Consider the following 21121-nt stretch of genomic DNA (forward strand, 5'->3'; position numbering starts at 1 on the left):
GAGCCTCAGTCTCCTCCTATGTAAAAGAGAGGGAATCCACCTGTACTTCATAGGGTGGTTATGAGGATTTGAGCAGATACCACATAAAGCGCTTAACATGGCGCCTGGTACATGAATACGCATTCAGTAAACACGGGCCGCTATTGTTGTTGTTAGTAAAAATATTATCATTATTATTGTTATTATTATGAGATTTTTTATTCAATTTAATTCAGCTTAGGAATAAAAAGCAATGCTTGAGAACAGACCAGGACTTGCAAGGAAGACCTGCAGCCCACTCCTTGCCTTCAAAGTATTTAGGAAGTGTGAATGGGTAAAAAAAAGACAAGGATTGTAACAAAAGAGCATAATGAAAAAGTTTCCACTAAGATAAATACTGACAGTCAGTGCTGCAGACAGAATGTTTGCCCACCTCACCACTACGTTCATATGATGCAACCTAATCCCCAGTGTGATCGCATTTGGGTGGGGCCCTTGGGAGGTGATTAGGTCATGAGGATAGAGTCCTTACAAAAGAGGCCAAGGGGGCTCCCTCACCCTTTCTGCCATGTGAGGAGACAGCTAGAAGACAGCCATCTACGAACTGGGAAGCAGGCCTCACCAGACACCAAATATGCCAGTGCCTTGATGCTGGGCTTCCCGATATCCAGAACTGTCAGAAACAAATTTCTGTTGCTTATAAGCCACCCCGTCTAGGGTATTCTGTTATTGCAGCCTGAACCGACTACGGCAGCCAGGAAGAATGCCATCCAATTTGGGAGCAGGGGAGGGGGAGGAACAGGCCAGTTATGGGGATAATACTTTATATTTGTGTAGCGGCTGTAATTTACCTTCTCATCCATGAAGTAGGCAGGACAGGTATTTTATGAGTATTTTACAAAGGAACTAGAGCTCAGAGAGACCAAGTACTTGTCCCGGGTCACACAGTCAACTACATAGCAGAGCAAGCCTTGTAAAGAAAGTATCTCTGCCAGTCCAGTGTTCTGGTCCCCATATTGCTATCTCAGGGGGAGATGCTATTGGCACAGCCCTGAAAGAAAATGTGGGACTCATTCCAGACCAACTCACCAGGAGCCAGGCGTGGAGAGAGCAGACCGAGAGGAGAAGTAGCCTCACTCTGGTGAAGTCATGCAGGTAGGATAACTGTACTGTGGGCCTCCCAGTACCAGTAGGTGCTAGAACAATCACACATTCTCTCAGCTGTGATAACTGCACTCGTGGCGCATGGCCACCTAACTGCTTAGGAGCTACAGGTAGCCAGATCTGGGGATTGTGAGCTCCAGCCAAAAGGCCTTTCCCTATCGTTTCCAAACCCTAAACGCCAAAGGATGTTAGAAGAATGATAACCGATCAGGACAGATCCTAAATGGAATTACGTATTTATCACAGACAATTCACATATCCTTGGGTATCTCCTAGTGCCCAGAGACCCATGTAGAGCTGGGAATAGCCTTTTCTGTATCATCCAATGAAAATCAGCATTTCCTTAACCTTCTCAATCACATTTGACAAGATTTACCCGAGCAGCTTTGCTACTTCAAGAATCTCTTCCTCCTGCGTTGGCTACTTTCTCCCTAACTCAAGCAAAAAGTCTTCAAGGAAAGGTCAGCAGTTTCTTACTTCCTACAGCTCACCCCAAATACAATTGCGGCTGCTTGGTTGGCCAAGAACTGATCTGCAAAGCCCACTATAAACACTTCCTGTTAATAAGTCTGTATCCATCACTCAAACAACTGATTCAAACACTCATTTCAAAGAAAGAGTTCTGAGCACAACACTTCCTAACTGAGGGTGTGTAACAAATCCTGGGCTCCACCATCTCCTGAGTAATGCTCCTCTTTCAACCTCTGACCCTACCATCTTCATATGAACAGAAGTACTGGCAAGGAATTTGCTCACGAAGAAAGGAAACTGAAGAATGAGGGCTAGCTTGGAAGCCATAGCATCGCTTTAACACACACCTGAGATAGTGCAAGCAAATTGTTAAGAGCTAAATAAGATGATACTCATGTAGCCAAGTTTGGAGTTCCACTAGCAAACTGCCCTGTCTCCCCAAAACATAAACCCCCTCGCCATGCAAATCTCCATGAACTAAATAAAAATGGTCACAGCTCCAAGGCCACAAATCTGACTTTTCTTTCCAAGAGAACTACTCTTAAAAAAGACCCCATGCAAATCCAAAAAAAACAAGGGCAGACCAGAGAATTTACTTTTTTGAAACAAAGTTACCTAAGCACAAAATACATGAGACAATAAAATACTGCTTAAAAAAAAAAAAAAAGACTAATGTCAAGCACCGGTTGGAATAATTTTTTTTTCATTTCACATTAAGGAAGGATGACCAAAGTGTTTCAGATGCTAACATTTCAAATCAGTGATGTAAGGAGGAGGTCGAAAGGCAGGGTAAGAGAGTACAGAATCAAGGTCAAGGGTGAGAGAAACAGGAAAACAGATCTCAGTTTGAAAGGAGGAAGCACAGCCTAGTGATTAGGGTGATCTGGACCAGCTGCATGTTCCTTGCTGTGGACAGGCGGGACGGCCGTACAGCGTGGCTGCATCGGGAAGGGACAAAGGCAATGCGGGCAGCAAGTGTGGAATGAGGGATCAGAATGAGGCTCCAGCAGAGAGTAACCAGAACGTATCCACAGCACCACGGAAAGATTAAACACTTTATTCAGACACTAGTAAAGTTTCTTACCTCCTGCAGCTGAGATTCTTTCTTTTTGGAAGACAAATTCAAGTGTTTTTCTAAGATGCCACAATACTTCTCTGTCTCCTTGTCATACTTCTTTTTGGCTTCCTGGCAAAAAAAAAAAAAAAAAAGAGGAAAGGAGAAAAAGACTAAAATGTTGCAGGAATGAAAGCAACCTGGGTCAAACTCTTCCTGTTCATCTTCATGGCTTCGTCATTCCCTCAGACCCAAAACAGTGGCACACCACCCATCTCCTACTCTTCCAATAATGCCATGAAAGCAAGCAACCACCCATCAACAACAGCCCAACCGTTTTGAGGGTCTATCACAGAGGCGCCACTACTATGCCAGAAATGAGGTAAATACCAGTATTTCAGAGTTGCAGAGCCAGGGTTCCACCTTCTAGAAATTTCAGTCGTAAAAGAGAAATCTCTAGTTTCTAACTCACAAGTATGTTCAAAGCCAAAGAAGGGAAGTTACCTGTGAAGCTAATCCCCAAACAGGAAGATCCACTTACACCTTAAATGGGACAAGTCTAGACTAAGAGTAGATCCAGCTTTAACTGTGTCCACAAAGTATGTCTTAATTTGTAGACCTAAATATTCCTTGACGCAATAATATCACATATGGGTCTTTAAGCTGAGGAATAATTCTAAACAAAGAAGACATTATCTTCCCAAATATGTTCACTGTGGCATCATTTATAATAGCAAAAAAAATAAAAAGCAACAGCAACATTACTGCCCAAGAATAGAATTTGGGATAATTAAAGTATGGGGCATCCAATAAACATAACTAGGAAGGCTAGCATGATACAAACTCGGTGTATCCTACAGGGAATGTGTCTACCTACAGACAAACATTAGATGGGAAGATACTTCAGTGAAAATACTTGAGTTAAGAAAATGGGATAATGGGTGATTTTTTTTCCTCCATTTGGGAAATGTTTATTATCCTATATTATTGCTTTCAAAGTTTTATATATATATATATCATATTATACAGAATAATCCCTGCTCCCCCAAAGTCACTGAAGTTCTATTTCTATTCCTTATTTTACAGATAAGAAAACTTAGATGCGGGAAGTTAACTTGTGTAAAAAGTCACAGAGAGTGACGGAGCTGGAGTCCGAGCCCAGGACAAGCTGCCTCCAAGTCCACATTCTCAGCCACACCTGGAAACACTGTCATAGGCGGTCTCTCTTCCCTCCACATTTCAGTGGGGATGGCGGACAAGGGGACTGAAAGAAGGTCTACCATGGCCTGGTAAACAGGATCAAATGTACTAACTGGGTGCATCATTCCAGCTTTTGACTCACGTGGAGCCCACAGCAGATATTTTTCTGCAACTCCAAGGCTTACAAGAGGAGAAAAAAATTTGCGGCCAGATAAGGAAGCTCAGATACATCTCTTCATTTAATGACGATATAACAAGCAAGCACTCTGTGTTAGGATCCTTCAGGCACTGGAAATATAATACAATACAAGGCAGAAACGGCCCCACCCTCGTGGTGGGGCTGTTCCAGCAGAAGGAGAAACACAATTAACCAGTAAACAAACAGTCTGATTCCAGACCGCCGCAGGTGCCACGAAGGAAACCAACAGGGTGCAGTCCCAGAGATTCCTGCAGAGAAGTGCTCCAGAGAGGCCTCACTGGGGAGGGGAGGTATGATCCAAGACCTGCCCACCTCGTAAGGGGCAGAGTGGAGCCTTCCAGACTGGTAAGTGCAGATGCTCTGGGCAGAACACACTGGGCCTACGCGTGGAGGCATTACCAAGAAGCCGTCACCGGAAGCTCTGAACAGCACCCATGACAGCAGAACACCACTTCTCTGGTCAACGGCAAGACTCTAAGCCTCACAGAGTTGGCAGAATCCTCATATACCCATTTGAGCTGGTATGTACCCATTTCTACAAATCTGAATTTTGCTTGAAAGTTTTACATACACAAACACGCAGAAGCATGTGAAGACAAAGCTGGAGGAGACATTACTCCTTCCAACGAGGAGAGGTACAGGCAAGACACTTGACTCAAGCAATGCTTTTCCTTCACAGAAGTCAGCGACTTTGAGCTGGGGTTCCAACTCTGACTGACGCTCGCACAGGCACTCCACCAGCCTCGTCGACAACCCCCAAAAGAGAACCCTGCGCCAGCGGGCCAGAGGCGAGAAAGGGCTCAGCAACGTGAGTCTCTGGCATTCTGGGACTTTCTGGCAACTCGACCTTTGGGGGAATAACTCCTCTAGGATTGAGATCATGTTCTTAGAAGACAGGAGGGTGGTAAGACTCAGTCACTCAGGTACGGAGATGGTGTTCCCCTTCCAGGGAGTCCACGGTGGGTGGTGAAATGGATCCAGGACAGAGTTAGGATCCTGGAAATTATTCCCAACTCCGTACAAACCACTACCCCTCTGGGACTCAGTTCCCTCATCTATAAACTAATGATGACTAGACGAAATAATGGCTCAAGTCTCCCCTTTCAGCTCAGAGACTGTCTAACAAAAAAAAGCATAAGAACACTCATCCCATCATAGGACTGTCAGGACTAAATGAGATAAACCATATCCAGTGCTTGGTAGAGTGCTTGGCACATGGAAAGTGCTCAATAGAATTCAGTGCTGATGATGCTGGTGGCGGCGGCAATGATGTGGTCCATCATCTAACCCCACCGCCTCCTTATTAGGACACCACTTGCTTTCCAAGTTCCACGTCCATGAAGGCGACCCGTCACAGCACCCACCACAACTTGCAGTCACACGCTTATTCATATCATTCTGTCCAGTGCCTTTCTCCCTGCACACCATGAGCACGGTGACCACATCTGCATTTACCTGCACCGAACAGCAGTGTGGAGCACGGTGCCAGGTACACAGCAGGCTCTCCCCTGTTTTTTATGAATGAACTGTGTGTATCGAATAGAATAGTTAACGTCAAATGATTTTATGACAGTGTTCTGAGCGGCACTTTATAGGAGTTCACTCATTTCTTCCTCATAATAACTCTGTAAGGTAAGCACTCTCAGTATCCTCGTTTCTCAGCTCAGGAAACGTGTGGAGAAGGTCAGCAACCTCTCCACGTTTACATGCAAGAGGCACAAGTGGGATTTGGACTCAAGCGGTCCCACTCTTAGCCACTCTCTCTGATGTCTATTCTACTTTCACTGGAGAGCCCAGCTTCGGCTGCAGGGAAAATAAACTCCCCCAAACTCAGAAATCTAAAAGCAGGGCCACAGCTATGCCAAGCCCCAGGGTCCGCCCTATCCCAGAGCAGCCACGTTAGCACAAGAATCCTCCTCACGTGCAGCCTTCACCCCCAGAACTCTAACTTCTGCTTCCTGCAAGTAGCAACAGGTTGTTATAGCAACCGAAGTGCACCAGACCTGGGAGGAGGAGGAAGGGTAATTTTAGCATCACACGGGCAGACTTCAGAAGTAAGGTTTTTTGTTTTTTTTTTTGCGGTACGCGGGCCTCTCACTGTTATGGCCTCTCCCATTGCGGAGCACAGGCTCCGGACGCAGAGGCTCAGTGGCCACGGCTCACGGGCCCAGCTGCTCCGCAGCATGTGGGATCTTCCCAGACCGGGGCACGAACCCGTGTCCCCTGCGTCAGCAGGCGGTCTCTCAACCACTGCGCCACCAGGGAAGCCCCAGAAGTAAGGTCTTTGAGGTATTCCTGAGTCTGCTCCCTAGATGGCCTAGTAGAGGGGTTGTTTCTCTGTGTTCTCTTAAACACACGTAATACTGTGATATACATGTACGGGGATGGGGGGGTGGGGAAGAGGAACAGGTAGACTGAAAAAAATAAAATAAAATAACGAAGGGGGAGGGATGAGAAATCATCCCCAACGTCATCACCTCATTCTTCAACAGGAATGAGAGAAGAGAATGTGTGTGAGGGGAAACATGTTTTGGTGAGTGACTATTTCATATAAATTTTTTAATTCTTGTGTTTCTCACCATCTATAGCCCCCAGCAAAGTACCTGCTCCTGTCACTCGGATCACTGATACTAACCCCAAAGGAACCCACTGAGCCTTCTGCTCTTCCTCCGTGGTAACTATGGTAACCCCCATGCCGCCCAGGGAAGAGGCTGGAGTGAGAGGCGTAGGAGACACCTACTGGAGAAGTGACTTCTGGAAAGATAACTCAGTGAATGAGCCACTGTGTATTTGCGGGAGGGGAAAGCACAGGCCCCAAGGCCACGAAAGAGACGGTGCTCCTTGGGTCTGAGAACTCAGAGAGGGGCACTCGGCATTTTCCCATCCATCCCTGGGCTTGTTTCCAAGTCTCGGACAAAATCTTAGTGGAATAAGACTTCCTTTAAACTATACATTCCTTAACCTCGGATAGAAGACCAATGAGCCCCAATATCCTCACAAATGAAAACTGTAAAATTGGTAGGGAGGTGCTGTAACAGTGGAAGAAGAATCTTGGCCATGGTCCCTCCTTCAAACTAGGGCCATTCCTCCCTCTGAATAACCCCGACTGAACCGAACATCTCTGTCACGTCCTAATCATATTCATTTTTAAAAAGCACATGCACTTAGTTGGGGGCTGAGGGGAGAGCACACTTCGTTACACTTCAGCTATGTTTTTCCCACCTACAGGCAGGCATCTCTCAAGGCCATTTCACAACTGAGTAAAATCCACACCTTCTCCACAAGTTAAGAGGGTGATGTTGCCCAAAACCCCCTGCAGGTGGCACAAGGGACTGCGGCCGAATGACTCACAGCTCCAGGAAAAAAAAAAAAAAACAGGAAAAAAATCTTGAAAATCCTTTTGCTTTCATTGATTCCAATGAAAACATCTTGCCCGCAGGTGGTCTCTAACACTCTACTGAAGGTCAATCTCGCTAGGGCTGTCTAGTGATTTATCACAGGGCAGGGGACCCCAGAGAATCCACCTCTAAAAAATGAATAAAATTCCCTTCTCAGTCTTTCAGTAACAGGTTAGAGTCAGCCAACTTTTAGCTATAGTCCCTCCAGGTCAGCTATAACAAATGGTGACCTCTGGGTTGAAGCAGTCCTGCTTTTTGACTTGCACACTGTGTAATATATATTTTTAAATTTTTTGCCAGCATTTTTTGAAAGCCAGGAAATTTCATATAAAACTCTTCTTAACTTTTCAGTTTCTCTTGAAAAAAATGTAAAGGTCTAACGACAGAGGGCTCCTTTTCATACACAGCTAAAGTGGGCTAAGAAGAGGGTCCCCATGCCCCCAGGGGCCTATTTGCAACCCCTGTCCTAGGCTCCAGTCCTGGACCTCCACAAACATACAATTCCATGGTGTCCAAACACACAGGTATCTACTCACACAAAGGAGGCGTGGTTTCTTCTTTTGGATGATTTCTGAACTAGCACAACATGATTAGATGTCAAAACAATAGAATGACAGCTCTGGGGTTGACCCCTCAGTCTTACTTCAGACACTTGTGAAGAACAGATGAGCTGGGCTCTAAGCTTATTTGCCCAGGATTCCCTGAAAATGGTGGGCTTAGATCTTCTGAAGAAGGTGTTGTGTTTTCCAGACCTCCTGCCCTAAAATCCAAGAAGGAGGCTTGCGAAATTCTCACCTTGGCAGCCCCAATCTGCTCCTTTCGAAATTTCTCCAAGGGAGTGATGAGCACCTCGCTGGCGTTCTCAATCTGGAGAGGAAAAGCAGAGGGGTCGGGGAGGGGGACAGAGAAGCAGGGTCAGTAAAGAACCACAGCAGTGCTGGCACAAAAGGCCTCCGCATGCTTCAGTATAAGACTCAGTAAGCACAATGGTGCACGTGTCACCTCTTCCTTACACCTGACCCAACAGCATGCCAAATCAAAGATCTAGTCATCAGTTCAAAACACAGCATTCTTCCTGTGCATGAGTAAGACAGATTCTTTAAAAATAAAAATGAGGACCTCTAAAAACGTAAGCAACCACACTGATGGCAGAGCAGAACTGGTGGCAGAGTAGGGTCCAAATTTCAAGCTTCAGGTGACATCTTCTTGTAAATGCTCATTCAGCCAAGTTATATTTAAGTAGATATATTTAAAGGAGGTCAACACTGAGTCTAGATTAACCCTCCCCCCAAAAAATCCTCCACTTTTGGTGGCATGAAAACCACCGAAGCCTGATTCTGTGTAGCCCTACCTGTTCTGGACGGGGATCAGGTCGCTTGTACCTCCTGGCCACTGGCTGCTTCTCAACTTCATCTCACCGCGCTCACCCCCTCAGGTCCTGCCCTCAACTAAACGGTCACCCGAATGCACCTCAAATGGGCCAAACCTGCCCCACTTCTGAGCCTTTGCATTTGGCTGTTCCCTCAGATGCTTTGTCCCCAAATACTTGTGTGCACAACTCATTACTTATTGTAATTCAGGTCACCTCTTTAGAGAGGCCTTCTCTGACCACCAATGCAATCCAAAGAAACTTCCCACTACCCCACTTCTGAAGTGTTTTCTTCAGAAGATGTAAGCCAGCTGAAGTTTTCTGGTTCAGCATTACAAGACGTGCACATGCATGCGCACACACGCACACACACACACGCCACCCTCTTGTAAATGTTCACTTGTCTACCACCATCCCCAAAACACAGAAGAGTGCTGAAAAAAGGAGCACTCAAACATTTTTCAATGACTAAATGAAAGAACGATTTCTTGATTGCCTGCCAACTGTGTGACCACAGGCAAAACATTTAACCTCTCTGGGCTCTAATTTCCTCATCTGCAAAATGAGTGGGGTGGATTGCTCCAGCTCTAAGATTCTATGGTCTTTTCTAAGACAGCACAATATTTTACAATCTTTCCTTTTAAGTCATTCATTGCTCACTCGTCATTCAACTAATTATTTCAGGAATCCCGTCACAACAAAGCATTATTTTTCTAAATCACATGCCTATCCATTGCAATGAAACCAACAGGGTAAATGCCAGAAGCCATAGATGGAGAGCAAAGAACTAACTAGACAATGTGAGGGGTAGAAGGTGGCAGGTCTCCAAATTTATTGCCACTTGCCTTTTCTTCAATTTTGAGAGCACTTACTTTAAAAGAGAGCATTTTAACTCTAGAGTGTTGCAATGTTATTTAACTTGCTTGATTTTTATTGTCATTTGATGTCGCTTTACTGGCTCACTTATTTCAGTCTTTTCCACAAATCAAGTGCAAGTCTCTGAAACTCACAATGGAGCTCTGAGCCACTAAGCCATTGGTTCTCAACATTAGCCGAAGGTTAGGCTCACCTGGGGAGCTTTTAAAATTCCCGATGTCCAGGCCACACTCCAGACCAATAAATTAGAATCTCTGTACTTCGATCCAGGCAACAGTGTTTCTTAAACTCCCCAGTTGTTCCAGTGGACACCCGTGGGAGAGAATCCAGCCTTAACTAAATGCTAAATATACAAAAGCCCTAACTTCCCACCTGGGAATCAGGACACCCAAGTCCTTGTCCCAGTCCTGCCACAGCACGCCATCAGCCTTCAGGAGACCTCACTTTTCTTAGCTGTCAAATGAGGGACTGCACACCGTGAGGAATACGGTCTGTCTGGGTCTAAGATTCTACGACTATGTAATTTCCACTCAGTTCCAAGCACTGTGCTGATATTCGAGGCACAGCGGTCCATTCTCTGCCCTTCAAGAACTCATATTTCGGGCTTCCCTGGTGGCGCAGTGGTTGAGAGTCTGCCTGCCAATGCAGGGGACATGGGTTCGTGCCCCGGTCCGGGAGGATCCCACATGCCGCGGAGCGGCTGGGCCCGTGAGCCATGGCCGCTGAGCCTGCGCATCCGGAGCCTGCGCTCCGCAACGGGAGAGGCCGCAACAGTGAGAGGCCCACGTACTGCCAAAAAAAAAAAGAACTGACAGACACGTGCAGTGACTATCAGGACACAGTGTGGTACATGCAGAATCAGAGGCATGAACTAGACATTCAGAAAACACAAGGGATGGCCAAATATCCCATCTGGGGAGTCAGGGAAGGCTTCCCAAAGAAGGTACAGCTTTGCTAGGCTAAGCTGAATTGATGATGAAGCTGTCACAGGGTGAGGAGGTAAGGAAGGGGCTTGCGATGGCCAGATACTCAGACGCAGACAGTAGAAACTAGATCCACTGACATTAATAATAAAATTGCAGAGGCAAGCTGGAAAGTATAATCCAGTCATTGTTCCCTTACCCCAGACCTTAGCAATCTGCAGGGTATTCATCGTGATTTGCTCACCATACCCTCCACCCCCAAATAATAACTCTGCCAAGAATCAGACTCAAAAGAATCACTTCCCTTTCTGAGGCACTAGCACGTGCACAAACACACAAGCCTTCCTCTGCCTCCACCCACTACCATCCCTGCTGCTGCTGCTGCCGCCGCCGCCCTCCTGATTCTGGTTCAGGCACCCAGCAGTGAGCAATCAAGGCAAATAGCGTCTCTCTCTGCAGAGCAGAAAGTGAGAGGCTTCTGCTCTGGTTGGAGTTTTAAAGAAATGCCAGCTGCTTTGGTATCACACGCACTTGGGTTTGAATCCAGGCTGTGCTACTTATTAAACTGTGTGATCTTGGGCATGTTACTTAACAGCTGTAAACCTTGGTATCTTCATCTGGACAACGGTGATGATAAAGGTCCCACTTCACAGAGTCATCATGAGGGTTAAAGTAGAAAATGCATGGCTACATGTCTTGGGAGAGGCTGTGAACTGAACTGCATCCCCTCCAAAATTCATATATTGAAGCCCTAACCCCTGTTAAATTAAACAAGGATGCCATTACATTGAGGTGACTCTAATGCCTTAGCAGCCTACATAAGCAAACCAAAACCTCAAGGTTAAGAAACTGAAATCTAAGAAACTGAAACCAATCACAAACAACTAGACTTTCCCAAATAAGGCAACCGCTTAAGCTAGAGCCAATCAAATAATCTCCTTGCTTTGTTTACACATCTGCTATATAAAAGTCTTTGCCCTGCCTCCTGTTGATGGAGTGCTCCTAACCACTTCCGGGTTGGTTCTCCCCAATTTGAATCAATTTTTTTTTTTTTTTTTTTTTTGCGGTACGCGGGCCTCTCACCGCTGTGGCCTCTCCCATTGCGGAGCACAGGCTCCGGACGCGCAGGCCCAGCGGCCATGGCTCACGGGCCCAGCCGCTCCGCGGCATGTGGGATCTTCCCGGACCGGGGCACGAACCCGTGTCCCCTGCACCGGCAGGCGGACTCTCAACCACTGCGCCACCAGGGAAACCCCCTTGAATCAATTTTTGTTTAAATAAACTTAAACATGCCTCAGTTTATCTTTTAACACCCCCTATGTGATAGGATTGATATTTGGAGATGGAGCCCTTGGAGATAATTAGGTCATGAGGAGAGAATCCTCGTGATGGGATTAGTGACCTTGTAAGAGACAGGACAGTTTCCCCAACCTTTTCTCTGCCCTGTGAGAAAACAGCAAAGAGGTGGCTGTCTGCAAGCCAGGAAGAGGGCCCTCACCAGGAACCAAATCAGCCAGCAACTTGATTTTGGACTACTCAGTCTCCACAACTGTGAAAAATAAATGTTTGTCGTTTAAGCCACCCAGTCTACGGAATTTTGTTACGGCAACCCGAGCAGACTAACACAGTAGACTTAGTCCTGAAACCACTGGCTGTTAGTATGGGAAGAGAAGAAAAATTCTCCTTGATGACTCTTCCCTGGGCCTCTGGAGCACTGCTGCCTAGAGACAAGCCCACCTGGCGACAGATCAGCATGCAGCTTCATTCCTGATGTCTTAGGAATGAGAGGGAGGCCCCAAAGAGCTTCCTGTGGATCCAAAATCCCTCATCTATGAATGCTGAACCACATCAGAATAAAGCCTTGTACAGAAGATCTCTCTTAAGAACCTGGAGATCAGTGTTTGATTCTCGAATTTGCACACTGCCTCTCTTTGAAGAACTTCTTATAGTTCCCATCATTTACTACGTACCCCTTGATTGGATGCCTACCAACATGGCAGGCACTGCGTCAGATACCCTGGAACTAAAAGTGAAGGAGGGGCTTCCCTGGTGGCGCAGTGGTTGAGAGTCCTCCTGCCAATGCAGGGGACACGGGTTCGTGCCCCGGTCCGGGAAGATCTCACGTGCCGCGGAGCGGCTGGGCCCGTGAGCCACGGCTGCTGGGCCTGCGTGTCTGGAGCCTGTGCTCCGCAACGGGAGAGGCCACAACAGTGAGAGGCCCATGTATCCAAAAAAAAAAAAAAAAAAAAAAAGTGAAGGAGAGCTCTTGGATGGGTTTAATAAGGTGAGAAGGAGGGGAGCAGGGTGGGGCACCTTCATTCCCATTCTGCCAGTAAGGAATCTCAGGTTCCCAAAAGTTAAATAATTCAAAAGACCCACCTTAAGTCATATACTTTATATATACACCTTATAGTGAATCTTTAGGAGGACAACAATGTGGTTCTAAGTTATCCAGGGTAATCCTTTAAATATTTACAAAAGGTTTCAAACCCAGCAAGGATGAGAAGATGAGGCTTGCTCATGAGCCCAGAGCACTCAAGTGGCAGAGCCTGGACTCAAACCCTGTTCTTCTGACAACAAATCCTGTGTTCCCTCGATGTGACCACACTGTCCAGGACCAAGGGCAGCCCAGCCATACTCACCATCCGTATCCGTTCATCTTCAAGATTCCTGAGGACAGTGGCAAACTCCTGCAAAGACCTTGCTGAAAAAGAGAAAGAGGCCATGAGGTGGAAGTAGAGTGACAGGCCTTTGGGAACCCTTCCAGATACAGCTATTGTGTTACGGACTGAAATCCCTTGGCATATGCAGAGACCTAAAGACAACTCTTCCCAAGGCTCCCCTTATCTTTTCATCATTAACCATTAAGGATGACCCAGAAATGCAGGATAATCCACCGGGCACTCTAGCTAGGGAAGGGTTTCCTTCAAGGAAAAGACCTGCCTGTTCCTGAGAGAACCCAAGACTGATGGGATGCTGGCCAGCTCCCAGGCTCCAGGCTGGACCAGGCAGAGTTCCTCTTTGGAGTTCAAGGATTTCCTGCCCAGGATTTGACCTCCTCAACCTTTGTCGTGGGGTTGCGTCAGAACCCAACCCTTTCTTTGCACCAGAGCTACACAAACAACACTGCTGGCATTGGAAGCCACATCTCTGGCTTTTCCTTGGGTTCCTCCTCTCTGAGTCCTCGAGCCCCTTATTACTGCAACACAGCTGGCAGCACAGCAGTCAGATGTGGACAGTCTCTTTCGCCGGGATTATTCCAAAGGCAATAAGCATTGAATACAATAGCCCTAAGGATATTCGAGACATTCGTGTAATGCTGGGAAAAACATCTGTATAATCAGGAGTTACAACAATGATACATTTTCACCACTCTCAGCTGTCTCCCAATTCCCTCTGCTCATCCCCAGATCCTGATTTTCTGCATGCTAACAGGGAATCCATAAGCATTTGGTGACTTAATTCAATGTAACTTGCTCAACTCTTCCTCACTTAATGGAGTCAACCAAGATGCCCAATGGAAGAATAAGGTGCAATGACTAGGCCCTGACAAAGACAGGTGTCTTGACACTGCAAATCCTCTGTGCTCAGTGTTGCCCACAGAAGATGGACAGGGGATGGTGAAGAGCGACACGGTGCAGCAAAGCTAACAAATGGTAACCTCCGCTAGCAGCCTCTTGTTAAGGAAAATGCATGGGAGAGGTGGGGCCGTGACCCAGACACGGAGCTCCTCTCCCCATCCGAAGGCAGCGACGGCTACAGAGCTCTAGCCAACTGTTGCCAGGGCAGAATGAGGGGCCGGCTGCTCAGGCTCCCCAATTTTCAAAGAAGCTAGAAAACTGGAACTTTACATAAATTCAACTTCCATGGTAATTCAATTTTAAAAAATGAGCGCCCAAGAAAACATGACTGCATTAGGACCTCAGCCCATGAGCCATCATCTGCAACCTCTGATCTAACTCTTCTCCCATCTACCCGTGTTCTGCTTTTGCTCTAATTCTAAAGTACTGTGGTTGGGGGAAGAACGTTGCAGAGCCAGCCAGAAGCAGAACGCTAACAGAGGGCGGAGACAGGAGCCCCATAGCGAACCTTCCCGCTTTCTCCTGCAGGCCGCAGGGTGAGAGCCACTGCAATCCCAGGGCTCTGAGGAGAAGCCCTGGAGAGCCCCGGGCCCTGACCTTCACTCAACTCTGCCCGCTCCACTCTTAATACTGACTTCTTAATTTACAACACTTACATACTCCCTATTCCAGGGGAAAGACTGAGGGAGGACACTGAAAGCTGTGGTACACAGTGGACTTTTTAAACTCCTGCATGTGGTTATAACTTACCTATGCACATTTCATCATCTGTTTCTGCATCTCCTATGCACTGAAACTTAAATTCATTTAAGGAATCTGCAAATTTCCGCTTCGCTGAAGACAAATCTAGCAAAAAAGAAAAAAAAAAAGAGTAAAAAATACGAATTACTGAAATAAACCTGCTTTCATGTTTCCTGCACTTTTTAGTCCTTTTACTAATACAGCAGCTAGCAGATCTGTTCCGGAGTCTATCTCAGAGCACAAAAGAATGTAAATTCAAAAGAGTGAATACTTGTTTATAACATGAAATAATTCAGAAGTTAATATTTTTGCTACATTTGCTTTAACAAGTCTGGTCCTCACTCTCTAATTCCTCAGGCTACGCATCGAGTCCTGCCGCCTCCAGCTGACACCCCTGGGGGTCAGTGAAGCTGCCCTCACATGAGACTCAACAATACCTCCACCCCAGTGCCACGCACAAGGGAGCTGGCACAAAGGGCTTGGAACTTCACAGGAGCAACCAGACCACCCCTTCCGACTCAAGGACGCGGGAGGCCCGAGTTCTCAGAACCCTCTGGGCTCCACTCAAAGCAGAGCAGCCGCCAACCTGACGAACCTCCACTTGAACCAGTTTCCTGGGTCACCTCGTTCCACCGCTGCCCCGAGAATAAAGCCCTGGCACTGTTCTGAGTTGGGGTGAAAACACACCCCACACATGGTATCTATAAAGAAGCCTCCTGGAGGCCCTTGTCAAATTTAAAAAATAAGCTTTCATTTAAGACAGTAATAAAAGCCAATGATCCTTCCTGAACCCTCAGCTTCTGTTAAGGGTATAAACCACCGAGGCACCTTTAAGTGGCCTGACAGACAAGGCTGCTAGGCACAAACATGCTAACTTAATTCCACATGCAGCCTTCCTGCAGATGAGGCTAATCATTCAAATTACCCTCGGACATGTTTCCCTCACTGAAGGGGAAATGGCATTATGTTCCAATTCCCAGAGGAGGGAAAGATGAGGCATAACCGGCAACGAGGTCTGGCTTCAATAAGGTGCTGGGGGGAGCGGAGGGCGGGGATTCTGGCTTCCCAGATCAACAGAGCCTCTTGGAATATAAGCATCCACGATCCTCAGCCCTTCTCTTCAGCTCTTAGATTCGTCCCTCGAGGTTAGGGGTCACGGTTTTTCCATCTGCTGGTTTGTCTGTTTCCTCTCCAGGTACCTGGCACTGCACCCTGCTCAGTACATGATGAATAACGCGCGTGTATGGAGGAGGGGGCTGGGGGACTGTACACAAATCCAGCTGCCAGTGTTGAGTTCTCCGATCCCAGTGTCCATTCCAAGCAACGGTGCCAGTGGAAGAGCCAGGCAGGGCCATCCTGCTGTTCTCAGGTCTGAGGCTCCGACCACCGTATGGATACCAGGGGCTCCTGCTCCGGGACCACCCTCCCAACCTGAGCTCGGGTGACGCGGGTCCCCAGCTAGCCGTGGCTTGTGCAAGGAAGGCCCTCTGCTCGCTCGACACCAGAAGAGGAAGGCACTTGGAGTGGAGGAGAACACAGGAGCCAACAGCCAGCAGTCTCTGGTCTCTCCCTGGTTCGGTCAATTTAATGGAATGGTTCTTGGCCAGAAGTCCAAAGATGCCGACAGGGGAATCAGGCATCTCTTAAGACTGGCCAACCCAGGCTGAGGAGATCCCCAAGAACACACATCAGTCCCTGGCAAGTCAAGAAAGAAACAGATGCATCTGAAAGTCAGAACACTGTGGGGAGGAAGGACAGGGGCGGCCACAGGCAGGCAGGAAGAAAATGAGGGAGAATAATCTTTCCCAGACAAAGACAAAGTCCTCCGAGAGGCCCCACGTGTGGGCTGCATGGTACTTAGTCTTGGGCAGGTGGTACTCAGTCTTGGCTTTGCCAGAATGTTCCCCTGATCAGAACTCACAGAGAAAGGCCTGAGCAAAGAGTAACAACAGGACTGCTTCTCTATCCGTTCAGCAACCCCCCTGTGCCTCCCCAATAGGGCAAGCAGGACTCAAGCTGGACCATCTTCTCAACAAAGTGGAAAAAGAGAGAGAAGTCAGCCAGGCTTGGGAAAGTTCCCGGCACACACCTGAAAAGCCATGCTGCCAGGGGCAGCTGCCAGGAAGGATCAAGGAGTGGCCCATAATGCACGGCGGGGCCTCTGTGGGGCCTTCCACAGCAGGCCCACTGAACCGGGAGCAGGCCCGTTAGCGTACAACCAGAAGGTAACCTGATTCCCTGTGCGGTGGCACACAGCACACCCCGAGAAGCGCTGTGGGCCCCACGAAGCCGATAAAGAGGCCAGTGCCCTGGATGGGAGATTAGGTAACGAGTCCTGGTATGGAGTCAATACTGGGCTGTGGGCCCAGGAGGACAGCTGGGTAGAGTGAGAAGCCCAGTTACTGGAATCTGAAAAGGAACTCACCATGGGCTTGAACGACACATGCCAGACACAGCACTCTCTGGGTAAAGGTACAGTGGACACCTGCTGTTTCCTTATTCAGCATTACTCCCCGAACTTAGGAACATCATCTCCAGCTTGCTTTGGAGAACCTCCCTTCTCCACTTGTGTTACATGGGGTCCTGGTTCTACACTGGTCAACCCCTTCCCCAGCCCCTTGCCCTCACCCCAACCTCCACTGGCCCCTGGGTTCGAGTTGCAGCTCCAACATTTACCAGCTATGGAGCTAATCCTGGGTTAGTCATAAAGTCTCTGTCAACTCACCTCACAGAAGTTGTCACCCTCTGAGTGAGGAGACCCACCGAAGCTGCGGGGCTGCCAGGATAGCCAGCGAGACACATGGGGGAAGCACTCTGTACACTGTCAGCTTCAGTTCTGTTCAAGGATGGGCTACTCTTCCTTAATGCATTAGTCCTCCAGTAACAGGACCCAGGGAAGGGAAGCATGATTACTGGTACTGAGAGCTCAGAGAAGTTAAAGGACTGACATAAGAGCACACAACCTCTAAGAAGTGGATCTGCAACTCGACCAAGTCCTCTGAACTGAGGTCCCTGTGGGCACACCAGGCTGCCTCACCCCATTCAGATCAACTCCTCTCCATTACTTGGGACAACAGAGAGGACATCCAAAAGAGAACACCCAAGAGCCACTGCCTCTTGGCTACTGCCACCCAGTAAGAGTGCTGGCATCCTATGCAGGTGATCATGTTGGATATGCAGCTGCACAGAGACTTCTTTCTGGAGCCTTTCACTCCGATGCTCACAGGAATCTCACATGCACATTCCAGTAAGAGGAGAGGAGAAGGCGGGGAGGCTGGCGCTGGGTGCATGCCAAGCTCCGTGGCCCCCTGCTCACATAACCCCACTGTTTCATGTTCAGGCAGTGCAAGACACAGCGAGCAGCCAAGCAGAGGCAATAATATTTACTTTGCAGAAACATCTGTTGCTAGAAAGGCAGAATGCTGGCCAGAGTGGGGAGAAGGCGTGACTGGCAGCCTCTGGGGAGGACAAGGATCTGCTTTACACAGTTAAGGAGGCTCTGCCGCTAAGTGAGGAGACCAGGCGGGTCGGGATGTGGAAGCAGCTGGAAGTCTGGGCCCTGACGGGCTGCTCCTAAAGCTGCCTGCTCACTGGGGGACCAGAGAAAAGTGCCCTTCTCTTCCTGGAGATGCCATGCTCTGCCACAGCAGACACTAATTCTGCAGAGTTTAAGAGAGTAAGCCAAGCATAAACCTTTCTTTCACCAAAACAGCTGGTTTATCCTAATTTTTGTTTTGTTTTGTTTTTTTTGCGGTACGCGGGCCTCTCACCGCTGTGGCCTCTCCCATTGCGGAGCACAGGCTCCGGACGCGCAGGTTCAGCGGCCATGGCTCACGGGCCCAGCCGCTCCGCAGCACGTGGGATCCTCCCGGACCGGGGCACGAACCCGTGTCCCCTGCATCGGCAGGCAGACTCTCAACCACTGCGCCACCAGGGAAGCCCTATCCTAATTTTTTAAGTTAGAATATACCTTGATTTACACAAGCTTTACCAGTAATAGCACCAGTCAAGCCACTTCCTTTTTTTCCTTTGGTAAAACTTAACACACATGTGCACAAACACACAGGCTCGTGAACACGCATATAATGAAGGACTCAAGGTAACCTTACAATTATATTTATTTTCAGTGCATCTGACCTCCAAAGTTACCAAGATCGGATATAACGACCCTTAAAACGTTTTGCTACTCTGTCACATGTTCCTGGACTTACAAACTGATTACAGTTAAAAAAGACCAACTGCCGAAAGAAGCACTTGAAAGAGGATTGGCCTCCTGGCTGCTTAAAACACAAGAACACCAAAGTGCCTAGGCCTTGTTAATGTCTCCCTTCTCTGAAAGCCAAATTACACTTACACTCTGTGCCCCATCACCCTGCATTTAGAATGACTCTGGAACTATTCATGAGTGGTATCACAATGCACAATGAGTGCCTAGGACAGGGCTGAACAAGGTAGCCCTCAAAAGCCTGTTGCATCCATCTGATTGGCCACAGCAACACAACTTGGCTTGTCTGGAGTGTCTGAGATTCCCCAGATGAGAGGACCCACGATGAGGGCTGAGAGGTGGACGTGAGCCCGAGAGGTTACAGCTTTTCCCCACAAGCCCCATTCCCAGGTAAAACTCAACACACTCAAAATGAAATTCTCTCTCCCCTCCTACCGGCTCCCCAGAGAGCCAACCAAGGGCCCCTTCCTATGTCCTTCATTGGGCAAAGGGCACCATCATTCATCCTGCCACACAAGTCAGAGTCAGACACCCACATGCATCGTCCTTGACGGCAACGGTGTCCTTCCCAAGTCTGTCCATTTTGCCTCCTAAGTATCTCGGTTCTGCACACTCCATCACTACCAGCAACCCCTAAACCAAATACCCCCATTGCCTGGATAACTGCAGTTGCCCCTCCCTGGTCTCCCCACATCCACTTTTGTCCCTCCGGCAGTTCTCCACCCAATCGTGTCGGCTCCAGCAGTGAACACTGCGACGGTTTCCCAGAGCTCTAAGAACAAAGACCGAAGTCCCTTCCAAGGCCTGAGAGGTCCTGCAGGGTCTGGGCCACCACCTCCCAGTGGGCTCTAGAAACCCTGGCCTCTGCCAGTTCCTGGAACGGGCCCAACTCCTGCCTGCAGCCCTCAGCTCAACAATTCCTTCCTCCAGGAAGCCTTCCCTGACTCGTCTAATCAGACCAAACCCTGCCCCAATTTCACTCCCAGAATCCTATGTACCTCTTCTTCACAGCAATTTTATATCGCTCAGGTAATTATCTGATTAGTATCTCCCTGACTTGTAAGTTCCATAAGGGTGAGGACTGTGTCCCTTCATGCTCACCACTGTATCCTCAGATCATGTATCCTCAGAACCTAGCACAGTGCCTGACTAAGAGTGGGTGTCACAGAAAGAACAAAGGGAGAGAGGAAGTCAGGCACTCCACTAGTTCATCACACTCAAAGGTGAAATTCCCGATTTTATGCTTGATGAGTGAAAAAAAGCAGATTAGGTACATTAGGTGAAACTTTCCAACTTATGTAAGTCTGGTTGGAGCTTACATATGTAAGAATGTGCTTACTGTTAACATACAGCCACCTGCCCTGATGCTGTCCATTGAGGAAGATTCCCACAGAGCTGACGAAAGAGCTGGCAGCGTGCACATAAAGTAAAACCTTCTCTACACCAAGTGACCAGGGAAAATGAGCTACAAACACGCCAACTGTTGGGCACAGCTAGGTGTCCCCTTTCAGCCCCAGCACATCCCCAAGCCTGGAGCTAAAACAGATGAAAGAAGCATTCCCAGTTGACTCTTCTCTCTTTCCCCGTATCTGGGCAAGCTGAGAACACATCCTACCAAAACCTGTGCTTGGAGAGAGGCATTTCCCCAGGTCTGCATGTGGCATTTTAAACTAACTGTAAGAAAAGCAAGCGACGTCCCCTTGTTAAATGCCTGAACCCTACATTATATAAGCAAAAAGAAACAGACCATGTTCAAATCTTACAACACTAACATTTGTCTAGTTTCTCTGATGTGCAGCCTTGCCTGTGGCCTCTAGATGGCGAGCAGCTGTATCAGAGAAGGTGTGCCAAGACTCAAGGAGAAACAACAGGGCCAACCTTCAACCTGTCCCACTGATGAAGACACCCACCGGAGAAGCAAATGTCCAGTGGACATTTGTC

General features: G+C 48.0%; 1 protein-coding gene across 5 annotated transcripts in view; it reads right to left on the reverse strand.

The window, feature by feature from the left end:
- ARHGAP26 (Rho GTPase activating protein 26) overlaps positions 1–21121 on the reverse strand; it is a 483828-nt gene that overhangs the window by 352281 nt on the left and 110426 nt on the right. For all 5 annotated transcript variants that reach the window (XR_003427757.1, XM_027081740.1, XM_027081743.1 and 2 more), the window contains exons 2-5: positions 14965–15060; positions 13276–13337; positions 8261–8332; positions 2699–2800 (exon numbers count right to left, since the gene is read on the reverse strand). Coding sequence is in view for 4 of the 5 variants with exons in the window: in XM_027081740.1 (XP_026937541.1) it covers positions 2699–2800; positions 8261–8332; positions 13276–13337; positions 14965–15060 (332 nt within the window). In the remaining variant the exon portion in view is untranslated. The remainder of the gene's footprint in view (positions 1–2698; positions 2801–8260; positions 8333–13275; positions 13338–14964; positions 15061–21121) is intronic.

The sequence above is a fragment of the Aethalodelphis obliquidens genome, unplaced genomic scaffold (assembly GCF_003676395.1).
Source record: "Aethalodelphis obliquidens isolate GAN/ISIS:26980383/991018 unplaced genomic scaffold, ASM367639v1 scaffold45, whole genome shotgun sequence".
Classification (NCBI taxonomy): domain Eukaryota; kingdom Metazoa; phylum Chordata; class Mammalia; order Artiodactyla; family Delphinidae; genus Aethalodelphis; species Aethalodelphis obliquidens.